Source organism: Myotis daubentonii, chromosome 3, assembly GCF_963259705.1.
Source record: "Myotis daubentonii chromosome 3, mMyoDau2.1, whole genome shotgun sequence".
Classification (NCBI taxonomy): Eukaryota; Metazoa; Chordata; class Mammalia; order Chiroptera; family Vespertilionidae; genus Myotis; species Myotis daubentonii.
Genome location: NC_081842.1, coordinates 184,799,363 through 184,825,032, shown reverse-complemented (window position 1 = coordinate 184,825,032; position 25,670 = coordinate 184,799,363). Strand labels below are relative to the sequence as shown.

Genomic DNA, 25,670 nt, shown 5'->3' with positions numbered 1-25,670 from the left:
CCACTAGGACTTTGGACTTGATATTCTCTCTGACTAGAATATTCTTACTTCCACGTCTCTCCTCCTGCACCACACTATCTAACAATTACTCTCTTTTCTTCACGTGTTAATTTAACTATCCCTTCCTCAGAAAGCCTTCCCTGACCTCTCTAACCAGATTAATTCCCTTCATTATACAGTATGCACACAGTACCAGGTAGCTTTCCTTGATAACACTTTCCATACTTGCAATTTTTTTTATTTTCTTGTGATTATTTTATTGTCTGTCTTCCTTACTAGTGTTTAAGTTCCATGAGAGCAATGACAGTTCTATGAGTGCAATAACTGTTTATTTTCCTTTGCCATTATATATACAACTCCCAGCACAATGCCTGACACTTAGTAAGTACTCAATAACTGTTAAGTAATTGAATTCAATGACTGAATAAACCTTAATTGTTAATACTTCATTAAGTAACATATATAGACTCTAGAATTAATTTGGAAATTCTCTAGAATCTCTGAAAGAAGAAATGGCAATTAACATTATTATTTAAATCATTAAGTTTAAAATGACTGTTAGAAACTACATTCCCTTATACATAACTGTCTTTGATCATCTGGGGTTTTATTTGCTGCCTTATTATTTTAAACCCTCTCTCAAAATTGTTTGTGGTTGTATGGATAAAGAGCGCAGGTACTCTTCTTTTGTAAGTCATCAGTTTCAATTTAGTTTCCTTCCATTTACTTTTGTCAGAGACATTATTCAATATAAAATTGACCATTGAGTTTTATTTCACTTATTTCCTTTGTCATTAAAGACAAACTTATGAAAAGACTAATTAACATTAAAACCAATCAATTATCTCTCAACCAGGAAGAAGGATATAAAAAACTCATGGTTACATATGATTTCACTCATATATGGAAACTAAAGAACAAAATAAACAAAATAGAAACAGATACAGAGAACAGACTGACAGTTGACAGAGGGGAGGGGGTGTGGGGACTGGGTGAAAAGGTGAAGGGATTAATACAAATTGGTAGTTACAGAATAGTCACGGAGATGTAAATTACAGCATAGGGAATATAAACAATAATATTGTAATAACTGTGTATGGAGCAGGTGGATACTTAAAATATTGGGGGGGGGGGGGGGGAAAGGACCACTCTGTAAAGTACATGGGTTTCTAAGCACTATATGCACATCTGAGACCAATACAGAATAACATAATAATATTGAATGTAAACTGTAATTGAAAAAAATTTTAAATTTAGAAAAACTCATGGTTGATCTTCAAACTATAAATATTAACTCTGCATAAGAGGGGGTTTAATTTACATTCTAAGAATAAAATAGTTATAGTGAAATCGGTAACATATCAGAAGCAAATATATAAATTGATTTTTGCTTTAAAATTTTTTAGTAATATATTTATTCTGAATTTTAAACACTTGTGGTAAAACCATTGGAAACAAAATAATTTTAACTGGTTGATAATGTAATTCATTTTAAATAACAGTCTCTATAAAATATTTTTCAGAGAAATATTTCAAAATTCCCAATTTAAAGAAACCGATGAGAGATGCAGCCAAAGACCATCAGAGGTGGAGAGTAAAGCTCATTCTCAGTGTGTTTTTATTTCTCGAAATTTTCATACTGGAATATTCCAATTACAGGTAGAGTGCAATGTTTTCAAATATTTTTTTGATACCATGTCATTAGCATTGTTGTCTTTCAGTTTTGAAAGGGTATCTACAGTTATTTTTCAGTCTGAGGGACAATAACATGAGCTAAATTTAAATACTCAAACTAGTTAGTGTTTACATTGTATGACACTGAAAAACTAAATGAAAATGTCTCCTTGCATAGTTGCCTCCCTATATCTCTATATTGTGATTGTTACAGGGTGAAGAGAAACGTCTAAGAAAAACAAAGCAAAATTGCCAGGCCTATCAGAGGAAAGAGATATGGAGATAAGAGGATACTCAGATAACCAGATAATCTAACAGAACTAACTAATTAAAATTAAGGATTTATTAAGCCTTCATTATATTAGAAGCTCTACCCTCCCCCTCTCTCACCCCCCCCCCCCCCGCTACATTGAGGACAGTAATATAAACCCTACATTCAAGGTGCTAGCTAGTTAGTAAAGTGTAAAAGGCAGACACATAATTAACTTTTTTAATCTAAATGTCAAAAAAGTGCGACATAAAACAAGGGAGAGACCAATAGAAACTTAAAACTGTGATGTAGATAAACAAAACAAATACTTTAGAGGTTTTATAACATTAATAGTAAAATAGCAACAAAATGCTAAGATGTCAAAGTTTCATTATACATCTTGAATATTGAACTCAAGTTGAACTTAATGTTTGTTCATTTGTTTAACAAACATGTTTTGAGTGCCTTAAATATGGCAACACTGGTTTTGGCACTTAGTCTACATAAACAAATAAGACATGAGTCCAGACCTAGATGATCCCAAAGTTAGTAGAGAAGAAAAACATAAACGAAAAATTAGAACATCCGACTAATAAAAGGGTAATATGCTAATTAGATCAGGAGACCTTCCGGACGTCCTTCTGGACAAAGCCATGGTGGTGGGGCTGAGGCACAGGCAGTTAGGGGAGACTAGGCCGGGAGGGGAGGGCAGTTGGGGGCAAGCAGGCCAGCAGGGTGGGGGAAGTTGGGGGGTGATCAGGCCGGCAGGGGGGCAGTTGGGGGCAAGCAGCCTGGTGGGGGGGGGGGCAGTTGGGGGTGATCAGGCCAGCAGGGAAGGAAGTTGGGGGTGAGTAGGCCAGCAAAGAGGGGCAGTTGGGGGAGAGAAGGCCGGTGGGGGGAGGAAGTTAGGGGCAATCAGGCAGGCAGGCAGGTGAGCGGTTAGGAGCCAGCGGTCCTGGATTGCAAGAAGGATGTCTGAGGGGTCCCAGATTGGAGAGGGTGCAGGCCAGGCTGAGAAACACCCCTCCCCCCACACACGAATTTTGTGCACCGGGCCACTAGTAATGTGATAAGAGCCACAAAATTGAAGAAATGCAGACAAGAAAGCATAAAATAAGAAAGGCTTCACAGAGAAGACATATTTAGCTGGGTTTGAAAAGTGAATAGAAGTTTTCCAAGAGGAAAAAAAAACAAAGGACAATATGACCAAAGGCTTGTAGCTATGTAAGGCAGTATGTTCAGAAAAATTGTGTAACATTTGGAGCCTAGGATTTATAGAAGGGAGTGGTGGGAAAAGATCCTGGAGATGGCATTGTGAGGAGCCTTATTTGCAGTTTGAGGATTTTGGATTTTACCACATGCTTTACAAATCCACTATAGGCATTATGGAATTATGGTCAAGAGCATAGACTGAAGAGGTTAGAATCGTTGCTCTACAACGACTAGCTGTGTAGTTTTAGGCAAGTTACTTAACTTCTCTCTGTCTCAATTTCCTCACCTGAAAAATGAGGATGATTTCATCTGCATAGAATTGCTATGGGAATTAAATGAATTAATATATAAAAAGCACTCAGAATAGTACCTGGCCACATAGGGAGCACCATAGAAGTATACTGTTATTATTATGGAAGGGCTGTAAGCAGGCAGGCTTAATGATCACATTAATTCTAAAGTTATTAAAGAAAGCTCTGACTTTCAAACGAAGGATAGTTTGAAATAGAGATAGCATTGCAGAGAAAACAACTGTTTCTATGTTATGTTGAAATAAAGTTTTAAAAAGCAAAAAAATTGTTTCTATGTATGTATTTAATATTAATTGAATTTACTGACACTCATCATATACTAGGAATTTTGCTAGGTACTAGTGATATAATGGTGACTTTAGTTCTAATGGTGGATACATACAGAAAGACAATTAAAAAATGTCATGAGTGCTAAAATAGAAGAAGTACATACTAGTATGTAGAGGTACCAAATTTTAATTAGGTTGTTTATTGTTCATTCAGCAAATATATAATAAGTGCTTATATGCCAGGCACTGTTCTAGGCAACTGGAAATTTAGTAGTGAACAAGAGAGACAAGAGTTCCTGCTCTCATGAGATTTATAGTCTAGTGCAGTCGTGGGCAAACTACGGCCCGCGGGCCGGATCCGGCCCATTTGAAATGAATAAAACTAAAAAAAAAAAAAAAAAAAAAGACCGTACCCTTTTATGTAATGATGTTTACTTTGAATTTATATCAGTTCACACAAACACTCCATCCATGCTTTAGTTCCGGCCCTCCGGTCCAGTTTAAGAACCCATTGTGGCCCTCGAGTCAAAAAGTTTGCCCACCCCTGGTCTAGTGGGAGAGATAAATCATGTATAAGTAAACACAAATTTAGGACTCTGGATGGTCAGTGAAAGGAACCTAATTCAGAATGAAAGATATAATAAAACATAGAATAGATAGTGTTTTCCTCAGCCACAACCAGTTTCAGTGTATTAAAGACTCTTTTCCATATTGTCACTCTTTTTCTCATCTCAGTTTCTGCCTGTGTGTTGGCCTCTTTCTCTCCTACAACAGACAAGCAGGAGGATGAAAATCATTATTTCGTTGTTGTTAATCCTCACCCAAGGATATTTTCTCTATTTATTTTTTAGAGAGTGGAAGGGAGGGGGAGGGACAGAGAGAAACATTGATGTGAATGAGACACATCAATTGGTTGCCTCCAGCATGAGTCCTGACCAGAGCCAGAGATCGAGCCTACAATGGAGGTATATGCCCTTGACTGGAATCGAACCTAGGACTGACCCTTTAGTCCGAGGGCCGTTGCTCCAATCACTGAGCCAAATTGGCTAGGGTGAAAATTATTTTTAAAATGTGTCTTAATTAATATAGAACTACAGCTTGGTTTCTAAAAGAGGTCTTATTGTGAAATACAACATACATACTAAGGAATATACAAACACAGTTTTAAGAATAATAAGTGGAATTTTTATACCCACTACCCAGACTAAGAAATAGAACATTACCAGTACCTTTGATGTGTCCTGAGTCTTTACCTCTTACATCCCACACTCCCACCCTTCACTGAAGGACCCACTATTCTACAATTGCAATTAACTATGTCCTTGCCTTTCTTTACAGTTTTACCATGAATGTTATAGATTCTTGAACAATATATTATTAAATTTTGTATGTTTTAGGGCTCCCTTTTTGTGCAATATTACTCATTCAGGTTGGGACATGTACCCATAGTTCATTATTTTTATTGTTATATGGCATTCAATTTTATAAATATATCAAATTTTATGTTATGGATGTTTGGTGTGTTTTTTACTTGTTTTTTCTTTAAGGAAATGTCTATGGGGAATATATCTAACAGTAGAATTGCTGACTTACGGGGTATGTGCATGTTCAATATTATTAGATAATTACAAATTATGTTACAAAGTAGCTGTATCAATATGCATTACAGGCATGAATAAGTGATAGGATTGCTCCACATCTTCAAAAAAATTGACATTTTTAGGCTCCTAAAATTTTGACAATCTGATGACTGTGTAATAGCATCTCACTACAGCTTTTATTTTCCAAGCAGTTTTAGGTTCAGAGCAAAATTGAGCAGAAAAGTACAGTTTCCAGATACCCCTTCCCCCACATCCTCACCCACTATCCACATCTAGAATGGTACATTTATTGTAATTAATGAACTTGTGTTGACACATCTTTATCACCCAAAGTCCATAGTTTACATTAGGATTCATGCTTGGTGATACACACTCAATGGGTTTTGGGGAAAATATATATATAGTCAAGAGACTATATATAGTAGGAGAGAGAGAATGGGAGAATGGAAGTGAGGGGGAGAGAGCGATCCACCATTAGAGTATCATGTAGGATAGTTTCACTGCCCTAAAAATCCTGTTGTTCTTTGCCTGTTCATTCCTCCCTCGCCTCTAACCCCTGGCAAACACTGATCATTTTACTGTTTCCATAGTTCTGCCTTATTCAGAATGTCATGCAGTTGGAATCATATAGTATAGCCCTTTTAGATTGTGGGGTTTTTTTTCCACTTAGCAATATGCATTTAAGGTTTTCCCTGACTTTTGGAGGATTGATAGCACATTGCTTTTTAGCACTGAATAATATTCCATTGTATGGATATACCACAGTTTTTTTTTATCCACTCCCTTACTGAAGGACATCTTGGCTGCTTACAAGTTTTGATAATTATGGATAAAGCTGCTATAAACATCCACGTGGAGGTTTTTGTGTGGACATAAGTTTTCAACTTATTTGGGTAAATACCAATGATCATAATTGCTGGGTAGAATGGTAAGAGGTGTTTAGTTTTGTAAGACACTGCCCAACTGTCTGCCAAAGTGGCTGCACCAGTTTACACTCACAGCAATGAACAAGAGGTCCTGTTATTTCATATCTTCAGCATTTGCTAGTCAGTGTTTTGGATTTTCACCATTATAATAGGTATATAGTGTATTTTGTTCTTTTAATTTGCTTTTCCCTAATGATGTATGAAGTTGAACATCTTTTTATATGTTTATTTACCATCTGTATATCTTCTATGGTGAGGTGTCTGTTAAATTGTTTTGCTCATTTTAAATCAGGTTGTTCATTTTCTAATTGTTGAGTTTAAGAGCATATATATATATATATATATATATATATATATATATATATATAATGTTTTTATTGATTTTTAGAGGGGGAGAATAGAGAGATAGAAACATTAAAGCAGTGGTTCTCAACCTTCCTAATGCCGAGACCCTTTAATATAGTTCCTCATGTTGTGGTGACCCCCAATTTCATTGTTACAAATTGAACATAATTAAAGCATAGTGATTAATCACAAAAACAATATGTAATTATATATGTGTTTTCCGATGGTCTTAGGAGACCCCTGCGAAAGGGTCGTTCAACCCCCAAAGGGGTCGCGACCCACAGGTTGAGAACCGCTGCATTAAAGAAAGAGAAACAACATAGATCAGCTGCCTCCTGCACACCCCCTACTGGGGATCAAGCTCACAACCCAGGCATGTGCCCTGACCTGGAACAAACTGGTGACTTCTTGGTTCCTGGGCCTATGCTCAACCACTGAGCCACACCAGCTGGGCATCTTTTATATACTTTTAATAACAGTCTTTTTACAAGGTATGTCTTTTGCAAACATTTTTACCCAGTCTGTGACTTGTCTTCTCCTTCTATTGATATCTCACTATAGTTTTAATTTATATTTTCTTGCTAAAAAGGTTGATTGTCTTTTCTAAAGATCATTGGCCATATGGTTTTCTCTTATGTAAAATGCCTATTTAAATCTTACCTCTTTATCTATCAGTTTGTCTTTTTATTATAAAACTTTAAAATAGTTATTTATTCTGGATAAATAATCCTTTGTCAATTATGTTAATTTTTATATCTTCACCCAATCTGCGGTTTTCCTTTTCACAATTTTTGTGGTATATTTTGATAAACAAAAACTTCTTTTATTTTTAATGTAGCCTAAGCCCTTTCTTTTATGATTATTTTGTTCCCTACTCCAAAGTCATAAAGATACTCTTCTATATGGTTTTCTAAGAGTTTTAGAGTTTTGACTACATAGGTCTTTAATCAATTTGGAATTGATGTCTGTGTTTGGTGTAAATAGGAATCCAATTTCACATTTTCCCCCACATGTTTGTCCAAATCTCTAGTAACATTTACTGAAATTCTTTTTGGAATCTTGAGGGGAACTACAGTGCAGTTGTAGATCAATTTGAAAAAAAAAACCAAAAACAGTTCTTTACAATATTTTCTAATCTATGAACATGATGTTTCTCTGTATTTATGTTTTCTTTACTAGCCTTCAATAAAGCTTTATAATTACTTTCACAAAAGCCTTGTAGGAATTTTATTAGAGGAATATTTACGTGTTTATGTTCTTGCGTATGATTTTTAAGTGAACTTTTTAATTGGAATAATTGCAAAGATGATATACCATTCTATTACACCTTTCACCCAGTTTACCCCAATGTTAAAATATTAAATGAACATGGTACATTTGTCAAAACTAAGAAGCCAACATTGCTGCATTAGTTAATAGCAATATCTATTTGGCAGACTTTATTTAGATTTCACCCGTTTTTACACAAATGTACTTTGCTCCTTCAAGATCTAATTCAAGACACCATGTTGCATTTGTCTCTTTAATTTTCTTTGCTCTGTGAATGTCTTTCCTTGTTTTACCCGACCTTGACAACTTTAAGGAGTGCTGGTCATGTATTTTGTAAACTGCCCTTCGATTTGAGTTTATCTGATGTTTTTCTCATTATTATATTGGGGTTATGAATTTGGGGAAAGAATGCCACTGAAGTAAAATTGATAAAAGTTTTTAAATATTTTATTGATGTGTATGTAATTACTTACAATAGAATGCAAAGACCTTAGATGTTCCAGTGAACACTGACAAGTGTATACACATTCCATCACCACCCAAAACAAGCTACAGAAAATTTTTTTTTAATTAAATCTTTATTGTTCAGATTATTACATTTGTTCCTCTTTTTTTTCCCCCCCATAACTCCCCTCCTCCCAGTTCCCGCCCCACCCTCCGCCCTCACTCCCCACCCACTGTCCTCATCCATAGGTGCACGATTTTTGTCCAGTCTCTTCCCACATCTCCCACACCCCTTTCCCCCCCAAGAATAGTCAGTCCATTCCCTTTCTATGTCCCTGATTCTATTATAATCACCAGTTCATTCTGTTCATCAGATTATTTATTCACTTGATTCTTAGATTCACTTGTTGATAGATGCATATTTGTTGTTCATAATTTGTATCTTTACCTTTTTCTTCCTCTTCCTCTTCTTAAAGGATACCTTTCAGCATTTCATATAATCCTGGTTTGGTGGTGATGAACTCCTTTAGCTTTTCCTTATCTGTGAAGCTCTTTATCTGACCTTCAATTCTGAATGATAGCTTTGCTGGATAAAGTAATCTTGGTTGTAGGTTCTTGGTATTCATCACTTTGAATATTTCTTGCCACTCCCTTCTGGCCTGCAAAGTTTCTGTTGAGAAATCAGCTGACAGTCGTATGGGTATTCCCTTGTAGGTAACTGAGTTTCTTTCTCTTGCTGTTTTTAAGATTCTCTCTTTATCTTTTGCTCTTGGCATTTTAATGATGATGTGTCTTGGTGTGGTCCTCTTTGGATTCCTTTTGTTTGGGGTTCTCCGCGCTTCTTGGACCTGTAAGTCCATTTCTTTCACCAGGTGGGGGAAGTTTTCTGTCATTATTTCTTCAAATAGGTTTTCAATATCTTGCTCTCTCTCATCTTCTGGCACCCCTATAATTCTGATGTTGGTACGCTTGAAGCTGTCCCAGAGGCTCCTTACACTATCCTCGCATTTTTGGATTCTTTTTTCATTTTGCTTTTCCGGTTGGGTGTTTTTTGCTTCCTCGCATTTCAAATCATTGACTTGATTCTTGCGCTCCTCTGGTCTGCTGTCGGGCATCTGTATAATATTCGTTATTTCAGTCCGTGTGTGCTTAATTTCTAGTTGGTTCCCCAATATAAGATCGAGGGTCTTATTAGTTTTCGTGTAGATCTCATTAAGTTTATTGGCAGCTTCTAAACAGTTCTTGAGAGACCTTAAAAGTGTGGTTCTGAACTCTATATCTTCCATTGACAATTTTGTCCTGTTTCTTTGTCTCCGCATTTTGTTATGCTTCCTTGGTGCACCCCCTAGTGGTCTTTGTTTGAAGTCTTATAGTTAAATCTTGATTGTTGTAGCTAATACCAGGGAGGGTTTGACCTCCAGGCCAAGTGGCTATGAGAATCAGCTGTGTCAGCAGTGAGAGAACTTCTGTCCTCTAGGGAGGTGCTAATCTAGCCTTTGCCTGAGGCTATCCAGCAAATGCCTCTGTGCAGGGCTTGGGCAGGGCGGGTCGAACAGGATCAACAGCGTGGGCCGGAGAGAGCAGTTATGGCGGCTCTCAGTCCTGTCCCCAGGGGCTCTGCCTCTAGAAAATTTTTATCATCTGAAAAAGTTCCTTCATATCAGCTCTACCCTTTTCAGTTAAGCACTTTCTGATTTCTGTCAACAAAGTTTAGTTTTTATCCATTCCTGGATTTCATACAAATGAAATAATACAATACATATCTTTGATGTCTGGCTTCTTTCACTTAACACACATTTTTGGGATTCACCCATGTTACTGTGTGTATTAGAACTTTTTTTTCTATTGATAAGTAATATTCCATTGAATGAATATGTAACAGTTTGTTTATGTATTCCTTTGCAGGACATTTGAGTTATTTTCAGTTTTTGACTAGTATGAATAAGGCTGCTCTAAATATTCATGTACTTATAGTGAACATATATTTTCACTTTTCTTGGGGAAATACCTGAACATGAAATTGGTGGGGCTTGGGTAGATATATGTGCAACTTCATAAGAAAATGCCAAACAAATTTCCAAAGGGGTTGTAAGTTACTTCACTCCCATCCATAATAAGTGAGAGTTTCAGTTGCTTTAGATTCTTGCTAACCTTTAGTATTATTAGTATTTTTTATTTTAGCTATTTTAATGGGTGTGAAATGGTATTTCAATATGCTTTTGGTTTACATTTCTCTGATAACTAAAGATGTTGAGTAACTTTTCATGTGTTCATTGGTCAGTTGTATATTTTTTTTTATGATCTGTCTGTTTAAGTCTTTTGCCCATTTTTAAATTGGGTTGTTTGTGTTCTTTTATGTTTGTTTTTTAAATTAATGACTTAACAGTTCTTAATATAAGTTGGATACAAGTCTATTATGAGATATATATGTTATGAACATGTTTTCACTGACTGTGGCTTGTCTGTTCTTTTTTACAATAGTATCATTTGGTTGGCAGAAAGTTTTAATGTTAATGAAGTCCAATCTATAATTATTTTCCCTTTTAACAGAAATTCATATGCTTTCTAACAAATATTTATTTTTCTAAATTTGCTTAGATATTCTCTTGTCTTTTGTTTTAGTTGCTCTATAATGTTGGATTTTTTGTCTAGGTCTATGAGGTAGAGGTCAAGGTTCATCTTTATCCATGATGATACCCAGCTGTTCCAGAAAATTTTGTTTAAAAGACCTTTATTTCCATATTTAACTTATTTGCAACTTTGATTGAAAATCAATCTACTATATATATGTTTATTTGTTGAATTCTGTATTCCTTTTAGTGAACTATTTGTATGTCTTCAAATAATACTGTACTGTCTTGCTTACAGTAGCTTTATAGTAAGTGATGGAATTAAGTATTGTAAATCCTATAACTCTATTTTCCTTTGCTCAAGAATCTTTTTGGGCCCTGACTGGTGTGGCTCAGTTGGTTGAGTGTCAGCCCTTGCACTGAAATGTTGATGGTTTGATTCCCAGTCAGGGCACATGCCCAGGTTACAGGCTTGATCCCCAGTGTGTGGAGGGCAACTGATTGATGTTTCTTTCTCTCCCTCTCCCTCTAAAAATCAATAAAAACCATAGATTTTTTTAAAAGAATATTTTTGCTGTTCTAGGTGTTTTGTTTTTCCATATAATTTATTTTTAATATATTTTTATTGATTTCAGAGAGGAAGGGAGAGGGAGAGAGAAAAAAAAACATCAGTGATGAGAGAAAATCATTGATCAGCTGCCTCCTGCAAGCCCCCTTATGGGGACCGAGCCTGCAACCTGGGCCTGTGCCCTGATCAGAATCGAACCCGGAACTCTTAAGTCCCCAGGCCAATGCTCTATCCACTGAGCCAAATCAACCAGGGCTCCATACAATTTAGAAAGCAGCTTGTTTAGTTCTTTTAAAAGGCTTTTTTAAAAATATATATATATACTAGAGGCCGGGTGCACAAAAATTTGTGCACTTGGGGGGGAGGGGGATCCCTCAGCCTGGCCTGTGCCCTCTCGCAGTCTGGGACCCCTTGGGAGATAACGACCTGCTGGCTTAGGCCTGCTCCCGGGTGGCAGAGGGCAGGCCCAATCCCTAAGTGCAGCCCCTGGTCGGGCTCAGAGCAGGGCCGATTGGGGAGTTGGGGCGCTGCCCCCTGTCATGCACAGAGCAGGGCGATTGGGAGGTTGTGATGCCACCCCTAGTCACACTCAGGGTAGGGCCAATTGGAGGGTTGGGGCATTGTCCCCTGTCACACTCAAGGCAGGGTGGATGGGGAGGTTGCGGCTCCACCCCCTGTCACGCACAGAGCAGGGCCAATCAGGGGGTTGGGGCACTGCCCCCTGTCACTCACAGAGCAGGGCCCATCAGGGGGTTGGGGCACCGCCCTCTATCACCCAAAGAGCAGGGCTGATCAGGAGGTTGGGGCACCGCCACTCTCACACTCAGGGCAGGGCCGATGGGGAGGTTATGGCACTACCCCGTCACACACAGAGCAGGGCCCGTGGGGGGGTGGTTGGGGTGCCACACCCTGTCACACACAGAGCCGCAGGGCGATCAGGGGGTTTGGGCGCTGTGCCCTGTCACGCTGATCCCGGTGCCGGGAGGCCTCGCTGCTCCGCTGATCCCGGTGCTGGGAGGCATATTACCCTTTTACTATATAGGGTAGAGGCCTGGTGCACAGGTGGGTGCCGGCTGGTTTTCCCTGAAGGGTGTCCTGGATCAGGGTGGGGGTCCCCACTGGGGTGCCTGGCCAGCCCAGGTGAGGAGATGATGGCTGTTTGCAGCTGGTCACACACCCTTCAGGGTGGGGATCCCCACTGGGGTGCCTGGCCAGTCTGGGTGAGGGGCTGAGGGCTGTTTTCAGGCTGGGGGTGACTGAAGCTCCCAACTGCTCCTTTTTTTCATTTTCTTTTTTTTTTATTCTGGGCCAGTTTAGCTTTGAGGCTTTGCTCCAGCTCTTAGGCCTCCACTGCTGAAAGCAGGTTTCTGGCCTTTGCTTACAATGTTGCGATCCTGCTGGCTGAAGCCTGGCGGACTAAAGCAGGTTTCTGGGGTTTTGTTTAGCTTCTATATTTGTTACATAGTTGCTTAGAGTTGCAGCTCAGAGGCCTGCATCGGCAGGTGGGGAACGTTGGAGTCCTCCGTCACTGAAGCAAGCAAGCCTCATGTTAGTTTTAAGCTGCCTGGCTGCCTGCCGCCATCTTGGCTGGCAGTTAATTTGCATATTGCCCTGATTAGCCAATGGGAAGGGTAGCGGTCGTACACCAATTACCATGTTTCTCTTTTATTAGATAGGATTTTTTTTTTTATTGATTTCAGAGAGGAAAGGAGAAGGAGAGAGATAGAAACATTAATGATGAGAATAATTGCTAGGCTGCCTCCTGCACTCCCCCTACTGGGGAGTGAGCCCACAACCCAGGCATATGCTCTCACCTGACCAGGAATCAAATCATGACCTCCTGTTTCATAGGTCGATGCTCAACCACTGAGTCATGCTAGTCAGGCAAACCCCAGGAAATTTAGACTACAGACCTTACTCAGATTATACTAGGTTGCATGTACTCAGCTTATTGTTATCTTTGTATATAATTCTATGTCATTTTATCATATGTATAGATTTGTATAATTGCCACCTTAGTTAACATACAGAATGATTCCATCACCACAAAGGAAATTTCTCATGCTATCCTTCATAGTCACTCCCTCCTTCCTTTCCCTAACCTCTCCCAACCACTAATATGTTCTCCATCTCTATAATTCCTTCATTTCCAGAATGTTACAAATTGAACCATATAGCATGTGGCCTTTTAATACTGGCTTTTCTTCATTTATCATAATATTCTTAAAATCTCTCCAAATCATTCATGTATTAATAGGTTTATTTTTCTTTTCTACTGCTGAGTAGTATAACATTGTGTGAATTTACCATAGTTTGTTTAACCAGTTACCTGTTAAGGAATATTTGGTTTTGTTTCCAGTTAGGAGCTATTACAAAATAAAGACTCTATGGACATTTGTGTACAGGATTTTCTAGAAAGCTGTGGTATATCTACACAATGGAATACTATGCTGCTGTAAAAAAGAAGGAATTCTTACCATTTGCAACAGCATGAATGGAACTGGAGAGCATTATGCTAAGTGAAATAAGACAGTTAATGAAAGAAAAATACCACATGATTGCACTCATTTTTGGATAATAAAGACCATTATAAACTGATGAACAAAAATAGATACAGAGACAGAGCAGCATTGAACAGACTGTCAAACTACAGCGGGAAGCCCGGGGAGGGTTGGGGGCCGGGGAGGGGGGGTGGGGGTAAGAGATCAACTGAAGGACTTGTATGCATGCAAATAAGCATAACCAATGGACACAAGACACTGGGGGGTAGGGGAGGCCAGGGGAATGTCAAGGGGGGAAAAAAAGGAGACATATGTAATACTCTTTATAATACTTTAAGCAATAAAACAAAATTTTTAAAAAAAACACCGTAAGATTTAGTTACTCTAGCAGTGGTTCTCAACCTTCCTAATGCCGTGACCCTTTAATACAGTTCCTCATGTTGTGGTGACCCCCAACCATAAAATTATTTTCGTTGCTACTTCATAACTGTAATTTTGCTACTGTTATGAATCGTAATGTAAATATCTGATATGCAGGATGTATTTTCAGGGGTCACGACCCACAGGTTGAGAACCACTGCTACAGTAAATGCCCGGGAGTGCAGCTGCTGGGTAATATGGCATGTTTAATTTTTTAAGAAACTACCAGCTTCATTTCCATAGTGACTATACCATATTACATGCCGACTAGTAATGAAGATGAGATCCACATATTTTTCACATCCTAACCATCATTTGGTACTATAAATATTTTATCCATTCTAAAATATGTGTAGTGATGTTGAACAGTTTATCATATTTTTATTTTCCATCCATATACCTTCTTTGGTGAAGTGCCTGTCCAAGTTTTTTGTGACTCTAATTGGATTACTTATTTCTTACTGTTGAATTTAGAGAGTTCATTGTATATTCTGGATACAAATCTTTTTGTCAGATATCTTCTTGTTGTCTTTGTATATAATTCTATGTCATTTTATCATATGTATAGATTTATATAACAAATTTTTAAAATATTTGATTTACAAATATTTTCTCTCATTCAGTGTTTTTATCCTCTTAACAGGGAATTTTGCAAAGCATAAGTTTTTAATTTGGAAAGTCCAATTTATTCACTTTTCCTCTTTGGATTATGCTTTTAGTGTCATGTCCAACAAGGATTTGCTTCTATGTTCTTTTCTAAAAGTTTTCTAGTTTTAGTTTGTTTTCTATATAGCAGCTTTATTGAGATATAATTTTCATACCATACAATTTGCCTGTTTAAAGTGTATAGTTCAGTGGTTTTAGATATTCACAGAGTTGTAGAGCCATCTTCACAATCAATTTAGAACACTTTCATCACCTCAAAAAGAAATTCCATACCCTTAGCAATCGCTGCCCCTACATTTCCCCCCAACTGTCCTAGGCCTAGACAATCATTAATGTACTTTCTGTATCTATAGATTTGCTTGCTCTGGACATTTCTTATAAATAGAAGCATACAACAGATAATTTTTTGTATCTGGCTTTTTCATTTTGCCTGTTTTCAAAGTTCATCCATGTTATTGCATATATCAGTGCGTCATTCTTTTTCATAGCTGAATAACATATCTTTTTTTTTTAAATATATTTTATTGATTTTTTACAGAGAGGAAGGGAGAGAGATAGAGAGCTAGAAACATCGATGAGAGAGAAACATCGATCAGCTGCCTCCTGCACATCCCCCACCGGGGATGTGCGCGCAACCCAGGTACATGCCCTTGACCGGAATCGAACCACAGGCCGACGCTCTATCCACTGAGCCAAACCGGTTTTGGCATGAATAACATATCTTTTTTATAAGCTTTTATCGAATAACTAGAGGCCTAGTGCATGTAATTTGTGCTCTGGAGGAGTTGGGGGTCACTCAGTTCGGCCTGTGCCCTCTTGCAATCAGATATCCCTCTTGTAGTTGAGGACTCTCACAGTCTGGGACCCCTCACTCCTTACTGCCTGCCTGCAGCAGAGGTGGGAGAGGCTTTCACCACTGCCTCTGTGCTTGCCAGCCGTGAGCCTGGCTTCTGGCTGAGCGGCGCTCCCCCTGTGGGAGCACACTGACCACCAAGAGGCAGCTCCTGTGTTGAGCGTATGCCCCCTGGTGGTCAATGCGTATCATAGTGGCTGATCGTTCCACCATTCGGTTGTTTTGCATGTTAGGGTTTTTTTATATAGGATATTTCATTGTATAGATATACCACATTTTGTTTACCCATTTATCAGCTGAAGAACATTTGGGTTTTTTATACTTTTTTACCATCCATATATATAAAAACCTAAGCAACTGTTCAACCATTCGACTGGTCGCTATGACGTGCACTGACCACCAAGAGGCAGACGCTCAACACAGGAGCTGCCAAGCTGCAGTGACTTGGCAGCAGCTGTTCTCGGGTGATGCACCCTGAAACCAGAGAGGAGGGAGCCCAATTCCTCTTGGGGCCGTGTGCGATTTCACCTTCGGCTGTGGGTTATGTTGTTGCTGGGTCACTGTCAGCCCTGAATCTGGTTTACTGCACACTTGCATTTGCGTTCCACCCTGTATGACAGCAACTTTGCAGAGTGCCCTCTCACACTCCAGGACCCCTCAGCGGATGTCGGAGAACCAGTTTTGGCCCAATCCCCGCAGGCCAGGCCAAGGGACCCCCACCTGCCAGAGGGACCCCGCTCACTCTGCAGATGCCGGGGAGGGACCACGGGAAGGTTGGCTCCAAGGTGTGTCTGGCCCATCTTGCCCAGTCCCGCCCTGCCGGCCACCTTCTAATTAATTTCCTTTCAATGTACACGAATCCACGCACTAGGTCACTAGTATAAGATATGAGGTTTAGATCAAAGTTAATTTGGGGGGGGGGAGGGTTTCTGGTGTCTAATTGTTCCAGTAATGTTTATTGAAAAGGCTTTTGCAACTTTTGTCAAAAATCTGTTAGGCTATGTATAGGTCTATTTCTGGATTTTTCTATCTGCACCATTGATCTGTATGTTTAGCACTACCAATACCATACTCGAGCTGTATAGTGGGTCATAAAATTGAGTAGCATGTTTCCTCTAATTTAATTCTTCTTTTTCAACGTTGTTGTCGCTTTCCTTGTTCTTTTTGCCTGTCACATAAATTTTAAGATAAACTTATCTCTACCTACAAAAAATCTTGTTGAGATTGGAAGGGGAATTACATTTGGTTTATAGATTAGTTTTTAGTGAACTGCTGATTTTACTAATATTGTTGTTTATATTGACCTGTGTTCTGTGTTTTTTGCAGATTTTCTTCATACACAATCTTGTTATCTGCAAAACACATCAGTTTTACTTTTTTTTCAATCTCTATGCTTTTATTTTATTTTCTCATCTTATCCCATTGGGTAGGACCTCCACTATAAATATGAATAGAGGTGTTGAGAGCAGATATTCTTTTTATATTTCTAATCTTAGAATACATTTAGCTCTTCACCATTAAGTAGGAGATTAGCTATGGGATTTTTAGAAATGAATATTGTCAAGTTAAGGAAATTCTTTTCTATTCTTAGTTTACTGAAAGGTTGTTGTTTTTTTAATCAATAAGTAGTTCTGAATTTTGCCAAATGCTTTTTCTGCATCTTTTGAAATTGTTCACATGGGTTTTCTCTTTTATTTTGTTAATGTGGATTACATTGAATTTCAAATGTTAAACCAACCTGTATTCCTAGGGAGTTTTCAATTTTATTATTCTTAGACTTTTCTTTTTTTCTAATATAAGCATTTCATATTCACATTCCATCCAAGCATTGCTTTTACTTCCCACAAATTTTTATTTTTGTTTTCATCATTATTCAGTTCAAAATATTTTGAAAGTTCTTTTCTTCATCTTTCATGATATTGACATTTTTGGACAATACAGGCCAGTTATTTTATAGATCATAGACTGTTCCTCAATTTGACTTTTCCTTGTGATCAAATTCAGTTTATCACATCTAGAGGCATAGAGTGTTCATCTGCTCTTCATTAGTAATTTTAGTTAATCACAAAGATGATGTCTGTTCTCCCCCACAATACATTATTCCTATTTTTATCCTAGCAATTAATAAAGAATCTGTGGTGGCACTTTGAAACCATGTAAATATACTTCTTTTCATCAAACTCTACATATTAGCTATAGAAGTTATTCTTGCCTGAGCTAGTCTTTACAAAACTACAGCAAAGTGACGATCTTTCCAGTTCTACCATCTGCTTATCATTTGGCTTCTACTGTGAAGAAGATGCTCTCTTTCTTATTTTTTTTATTTATTATCAGTATAGACTCATGGATTTCTATATATCAGCAGATCAAAATTCATTACTATCATTATTTTGATGCTCAAATTTTCACAAATTTAACCAGTGGCCACCCTTTCAATACTGTTCCTCTCTTTTCGTTTTTTATTTTGTTTTGTTTTTTTGTTCCTCTCTTTTTGATATGTCCCCATATTTTTAGAGTCCTTCTGATACTATAGCATCATTTTTAATAGTTGAAAGAATTTCTATTGTACTAATATCTATGCAATAAAATACATTTAACTATTTCCTAAGAATTTTAATTTTAGGTTTTGAAAATACTAAATAATGTTGTGATGAGTATATTAAAATTTTTACACAAATCCAAAGTTATTTATTTGTCATAATTAATTTCTAGAAGTAGATTTGTTAAATTGCTCTCTAAAGAAATTCTACCTATTTATATGTAACAAATATAAGAATTCCCATATTATTATTACCTTAGTTTGGGTAGAATTTAAATCAGTCCAGGGTTTTACTCTGTGGTTCCCAGACCAGCAATATCAGTATTACCTGGGAACCTGTTAGAAATACAGAATCTAATGAGTCAGAATATGCATTTTAACAAGCTCCTCTGATAATACAGTGGCACACTGATGTGTGAGAAGCAATGTTCTAAAATAATTTATATAGGAGTCACAAATTGAATTGGTCCTAAATTTAGGCAAGGTAAGATCAGCAGCCTATACTGGCATTTATATTAACAAAAGGTGAAAGTGACAAAAAAGTGAAGTTGGTTGTTGAAAAAGTGGTAGAGGCCTGGTGCATGAAATTCGTGCAGGGGTAGGGTCCCTAGGCCTGGCTGGCAATCAGGGCCAATCAGATTCTCTGCCGCCCTGCTTCCCCACCTCCTCCTTCCCCGTGCCACCACTGGTCACCCGCCATGTTCAGCGCCACCCCCTGGTGGTCAGCACACATCATAATGAGCAAGCGAACTCCTGGTTTCCTGGTCGAATTCCTGAGAGGACACTTTGCATATTAGCTTGATATATATCCTAAATATGTCTATATCCTAAGCAAGCCCATTGTAGGGGAGGGGTACACAGGACAATGCAGATCAGCACAAACACTGTTTCCCCAGAACACAAAAGACAATTTCTCTCTCCAGCCTCAACTTCATCAGCTTCATCCCAAACACCATCTGCACTAGCATTGTTTTTCTAGTGGTCGAAGGTAACCTGCATCAGGAACAGTTGCAGTGTATGTTCCAGTGCATATTCCCAGAGAACATGTTTCAGTAGGGACTGATATGATGCTCAAGAATCATCATTTTAACAAGCACACAGATGGTTCTGATGTCCTGAAGTTTGAGAACTACTACATCACACTTCCCACAACACATCTGGAATGTATTGTTTCATCAAATGTTTTATTTGCTTCACAAGAATAGTTGCATTATTATAAAAGCCTTCAGCCAGAATTAACTTTGTTGTTGTTATTAGTTAATGAAATGAGTAAGTCTAAGAATTCTAATTACTTCGTTAGCTCTCTCTAGTTCTAACCAAGTGACTCTGAGGATGGAGAGAAGTAATCCTGCTTAACTCTATTTCACCCTTTGAATCCCTATCCTGAAGACTGCCTTCATGAACCAGTCCACATTCTTTTAAATGAACCTCAACACTTTTTCTTTTCTGTCAATAAATTTTGGTGAAATAAATTCTTATCATGGAAGAAAACATTATTCCATCAAAAATTTGTTAGAATATATTATTCTTAAGTATTAAGTCAAATATATTAAAGAAATTACTTTAAAACTCTTCAGTTTTTAAATACAAATAACTTTTTTATATAGGAGGAGCAAAGAAAAAAGGAAACAGCACATTTAAAAGGTACTTGTTCTCAAAAATTTATTAGAAGAAATTGTAATCAACTTAGAGCAATTCACATCTTAAAAAAATCAAGAGGCTATCCTAAATGTTATGAGTACTTTTAAAAACTATAAAAATTCAAGGAAAACCTTAATTTATTAGTATATGAGTGGGCATAAATTTTTTAGAAAACAAAACTTGCAATGTTATATCTTAAGTTAAAATGTGAAATTTTAATTTTTGTTCCTTATTTATACCCAAAGGTATCATAGTCATTGCCATGTAGTAATGCCAGAGGGTGAAAAGACCTGAGTGTTTTATAACCCTTTAAATAGTATATATTATGTTTAGTGTCTCAAAACATTATCCTCCTACATAATTTTAGGAATACTAACTATAAAATGTAACAAGGTGTTTAAAAGAGCTTTAAAAATTATTACACATTAATGTCAAAAGTTAATATGTAAAATATAGTAAAAGATGTTTTAGGATATTGTATACATGTGATCTTCTCCAAAACAACATTTTAAATACCAACTTTCAGCATAAATAATATAATAAGAGAAGCATGAGATTAGAGTAACAAAAATATAGATTGAAGTCTATTTTGCATCTGATCTGTGGTGAGTTGTTTCTCTAATTCTCAGTCTTCTCTTGTAAAATGGTGCGAATAATAACTATCGTAAAGAGTTACTGAGAGTATAAATGAAATATGGAAATCTATCGAACTGCTTTGTAATTGTAAGACACTATAGGAATATTAGTTGTTACTTTTACTGATATAAAGCCAACTCATAGGCCCTTTATGAGACCAAATGCAGACCAAATATTTAGTAATCTGCCTACTCAAGGAGGCATGCATTTTTTAAAAATAAGGCAATATTTAGCTATAAATAGTTAAGAAACTGTCTTTTCTAATTTTAAGGGATATTCCAGAACTGATATATCTATCCTGTTTAGAATCTTCTTCTGTTTATAGCTTGATTTTATTTAGAATAGACTTTCTACTCTTGATTATCATAAAAATATTGCTAATTCCCAATTACATATTAAACATTGTACATATGAAGATAGCAACTCAGAATTTTCACTATTGTCCATTATAGCCCTAAAAAGATTCTTTTTTTTTTTTTATCCTCACATGAAGATATGTTTATTGAGTTTAGTGAGGGTAAGGAAGAGAGAGAGAAAGAGATAAACATTGGTCAGTTGCTTCCCAAATGGGCCCCAACGGGGATGGAACCCACAACCTAGGTATGTGCCCTGACTGGGAATCAAACCTGCAACCTTTCGGTGAACAGGGCGATGCTCCAACCCACTGAGCCACACCAACCAGGGCAAGATTCCAATTTTTAACAGAAACATTGTCCTTATAATTAGGATTTGGCTCATGAATCTGTAATATTCATAGTAAATCTAATTTTCTTTTACAGCAAGTGAAGATCACTTTAAAGATGAATACTGCCTTGCAACAAAAAAGGTCACTTATGACCCTACAGAGGCCAGCTCAACAGCAAAGAGCAGCAATACATCCTTAAACTCATCGACGTTACCATCTGATTCTTATTACAGCGAAACTATAGAAGCAACTGATGACTGGTATTCTGATGATTCTCTAGTGAAAAGGAGCTAAGCAATATCTTTTCTCAAGGAACCTCTAACAGAAAAAGGATTTCCATACCCGTCAACCACTCCATTAGAAGAATGTACTGAATATGACACTTTATGATGATAAAAAATATGACAGCATTAAGGAAATATTTTCAGGAAGAAATACGGAGGTTGAAATATAAAACCAACATAATATTGAATGACTTTCCTTTTGGAACTTTGTATACACTAAAATCAGTAGAGTTAAAACTGAATCACTAGCTTCTGAGTCTCTTAACATGTCCATGCTAATATTGCTTTTCTTTTCTTTTTTCTTTTTTTTTTCCCATAGAGTGGTCTTATTTCCTTTGCTGATTCTTATTCCTAAGAACAAAATTATAGGAAGAACAACAGTGATATCATGAATATTAAGCTTAACTCCTTGTATCTCATCAAAGGACATAATAAATAGTACAAAATAATGCAAGTGTATTTCATAATACAGAAGGAATACTTTAAGAAATCTTCAGGTCAGATATTTTTTAATTTTTTAGAGAGAGAAAGGGTGAAGGACAGAGAGAGAGAGAGAGAGAGAAATATCAACCATCTACCTTCTACATGTCTCCCACCAGGGACTGAGCTTCTACATGGACATGTGCCCTGACCCAGCATAGAACTAGCAAGCTTCGGTGCCCAGGATGAAGCCCAACCAACTGACCCCCATTGCCCAGGGCAGTATATATATATATACTAGAGGCCCAGTGCACAAAAATTTGTGCACTGGGGGGAAGGGGGTCCCTCAGTCCGGCCTGTGCCCTCTCGCAGTCTGGGACCCCTCAGGGGATGACCACCTGCTGGCTTAGGCCCGCTCCCCAGGGGATTGGGCCTAAGATGGCAATCAGACATCCCTCTGGCAGCCTGGCAGCCCTCAGGGGATGTCCACTTACCAGCAGGGAGCAGGACTAAACTGCAGTCAGACATCCTTAGCGCTGCTGAGGAGGCAGGAGAGGCTCCCACCACCACCGCTGTACTGGCAGCCATCAGCCTGGCTTGTGGCTGAGCAGAGCTCCTCCCATGTGAGAGCTCTCTGACCACCAGAGGGCAGCTCCTGCATTGAGCGTCTGACCCCTGGTGGTCAGTGTGTGTCATAGTGACCAGTCGTTCCCAGTCCTTCTGCTGTTAGGGTCAGTTTGCATATTACCCTTTTACTATATAGGATAGAGGCCTGGTACACGGGTGGGGGCTGGCTGATTTGCCCTGAAGGGTGTCCCGGATCAGGGTGGGGGTCCCGCTTGGATGCCTGGCCAGCCTGGATGAGGGAATGATGGCTGTTTGCAGCTGGTCACACCCCCTTCAGGGTGGGGTCCCCACTGGGGTGCCTGGCCAGTCTGGGTGAGGGGCTGAGGGCCGTTATCAGGCTGGCGGGTGACTGAAGCTCCCAACCTCTCCTTTTTTTCTTTTTTTTTTTAATTCTGGGATTTATTTACCTTCTATGGCTGTCACTGGAACTGAGAGCGGGCTTTAGCTCTGAGGCTTGGCTCCAGCTCTGAGACCTCAGCTGCTAAAAGCAGCTATCTGGGTTTGTTTGGCTTCTATAATTGAAACACTGTTGCAACTCCAGCTCTGAGGCTGGACTGGCTGAAAGCAGGTTTATGGGGTTGGTTTAGCTTCTATAATTGCAACATTGTTTCTTAGAGTGCAGCTCAGAGGCCGGCAGTGGCAGGTGGGGAACCTTGGCTTCCTCCATCACTGGAGCAAGTAAGCCTCCTGTTCGCTTCAGCTGCCTGGCTGCTGGCCGCCATCTTGGTTGGCAGTTAATTTGCATATCGCCCTGATTAGCCAATGGGAAGCGTGTCAGAGGTACGGTTGATTACCATGTTTGTCTATTATTAGATAGGACTAGAGGCCTGGTGCACGAATTCGTGCATGGGTGGGGTCCTGAAGGGGGTGGGGGCAGCCAGTACACAGTGGGACACCCTTGCCAGCCTGGGTTCCAGATCCACCCCACTGACATTCGCACTGGTTGTCGGGAGCCACCTGGCAGCCACTTTTATATTGTTTCTTTCTTGTGGAGTGTCTAGGGAGGGGGAGCAGCTGCGGTGCCTGAGGCTGACTTCCAGGAGGTCGGTGGCACTTTGGGATTGTGCCAGCAGTGCTGGTCTCTTTGTGCCCATGCTGTTCACTGGAGATTGGACCTACAGGACTACTGAGGGAGTGAGTGGCTCCCGGCGGGCTGGTGGGGCGCCAGGACGGGGCTCAGCTGAACGATGCTCTGCTGTGGGAACACACTGACTACCAGGGGGCAGCTCCTGCATTTACCGTCTGCCCCCTGGTGGTCAGTGCAGGTCATAGCAGCCAATCATTCAGTCACTTAGGCTTTTATATATATAGATATTCAATGATGAAAGAGACTCATGCCCTGCACTGGGGATCAAGCCCACAACCCGGGCATGTGCCCTGACCAGGAATCGAACTGTGACCTCCTGGTTCATAGGTCAACGCTCAACCACTGAGTCACACTGGCTGGGTGCAGTATATTCTTTTAATAAAACATTCATAGCATTTCATTGTATTATTTACAGTTTCAATTTAATTTCAATGCGGTGGGGCTGGGTGGAATATCTCCCACCCTTTTCCAAATTTTAAATATATAAACCACCTACTATTCAAATATTAGTATGTCATTATGCTGGCAAGCAATATAATTTTGCTCCTCTAAGGGGGGAAACTGGAACAATCTGAATAATCTATAAAATAATTTTCTTTCCCCTGTCCTGTGTCTGTTTCTGAGTGGCTCCTCACCCTTCACCCCACTATGATGAAAATGGGGGCAGCGCCCGGCCAGCGTGGTTCAGTGGTTGAGTGTGGGCTGATGACCCAGGAGGTCACAGTTCGATTCCGGTCAGGGCACATGCCCGGGTTGTGGGCTCGATCCCCAGTGTGGGTATGCAGGAGGCAGCCGATCAATGATTCTCATCATTGATGCTTCTCTCTCTCTTTCCCTTCCTCTCTGAAAACAATAAAAATATTTTTTTAAAAGAAAGAAAATGGGAGCAGCTATGTTCATAGACACCTTACTCAAGCTAGATAAATCAGAGTTAATCCCTAATCTGAGAGACCCTTAGCCAGATTTCTATTTGTGGTTTTCAGGTATTTCTGACACCCACTATATAATTAATCATTTTTTTCTTTCTTCTAAATACTCTCCATGTAATTAGTTCCTTTTTTTCTTTCTCTTGGGAAAAACAATTAACAAAATATAATATTACCTTCTGTGTTTAAATTACTCATGATCAGACCCATGCATATCTTCCCAAGAGATAAATCATATTTAATAAATGAAGAGAAACTTGCCTATATTACTGAAAGTCTCATAACTATCTCCCTACTTTTTTTTTCTTGCTTTTGAACATTCATTTACTAAACAGGGTAATATTTTGGAACATAAATCAGATTACCACAATTCCCTTCTCAAAATATTCCAATGTCTTTCTATTGTACTAAAATTCCAAACTCCTTCCCATCTCCTCTACAGCTTTATATGAAGCAATTCCTTCCTGCCTGATAGACTTCATTTCAAATCACCTCCCAGTAGCTCAGTACATTCCAGCCACCTGGCTGTTCTGTTTTTTGAACATACTGCACTTACTTCTGCCTTAGGCTTTTGTACTTATTGTTCCCTTTGCTTATAATAATCTGCTTCTAGAGTCTGCATGGCTGGCTCCTAAATATTATTCCAATTTCATTTCAAATATTACTTACTTAGAGGGGCCTTACTTGATCTTCATGCAGAATGGGATCCCAGAAGAAAAGAAAAACAACAACAACCTATGGTGTTGTATTGGGTTGGAATTAGAGATGCCAATATGTATAGGTGTATTATATGTGTGTGTGTTTACTTATTTACACTGATACATATAATACTATATATTTATACTATGCATGTTCATACTACCTATGTTAATACTGATAACTCAACCCAGGGGCAAAAGCACAATTAATGCCCAGATCTCGGTTTCTAAAAACTATTCCCCACTCA

At 38.6% G+C, this 25,670-nt stretch overlaps 2 protein-coding genes across 3 annotated transcripts in view; both read left to right on the top strand.

Moving 5' to 3' along the window:
• C3H1orf185 (chromosome 3 C1orf185 homolog) overlaps nucleotides 1-22,358 on the top strand; it is a 29,974-nt gene extending 7,616 nt beyond the window's left edge. Inside the window, exons 3-5 of one of the 2 annotated variants that reach the window (XM_059686096.1) lie at nucleotides 1,524-1,659; nucleotides 20,026-20,062; nucleotides 21,475-22,358. In XM_059686096.1, coding sequence (XP_059542079.1) covers nucleotides 1,524-1,659; nucleotides 20,026-20,062; nucleotides 21,475-21,674 — 373 coding nt within the window. In that variant the 3' untranslated portion in view covers nucleotides 21,675-22,358. The remainder of the gene's footprint in view (nucleotides 1-1,523; nucleotides 1,660-20,025; nucleotides 20,063-21,474) is intronic. The other variant, XM_059686097.1, reaches the window with a different exon arrangement.
• LOC132231104 (calmodulin-like) overlaps nucleotides 1-25,670 on the top strand; it is a 428,233-nt gene that overhangs the window by 110,082 nt on the left and 292,481 nt on the right. The window lies entirely within an intron of this gene.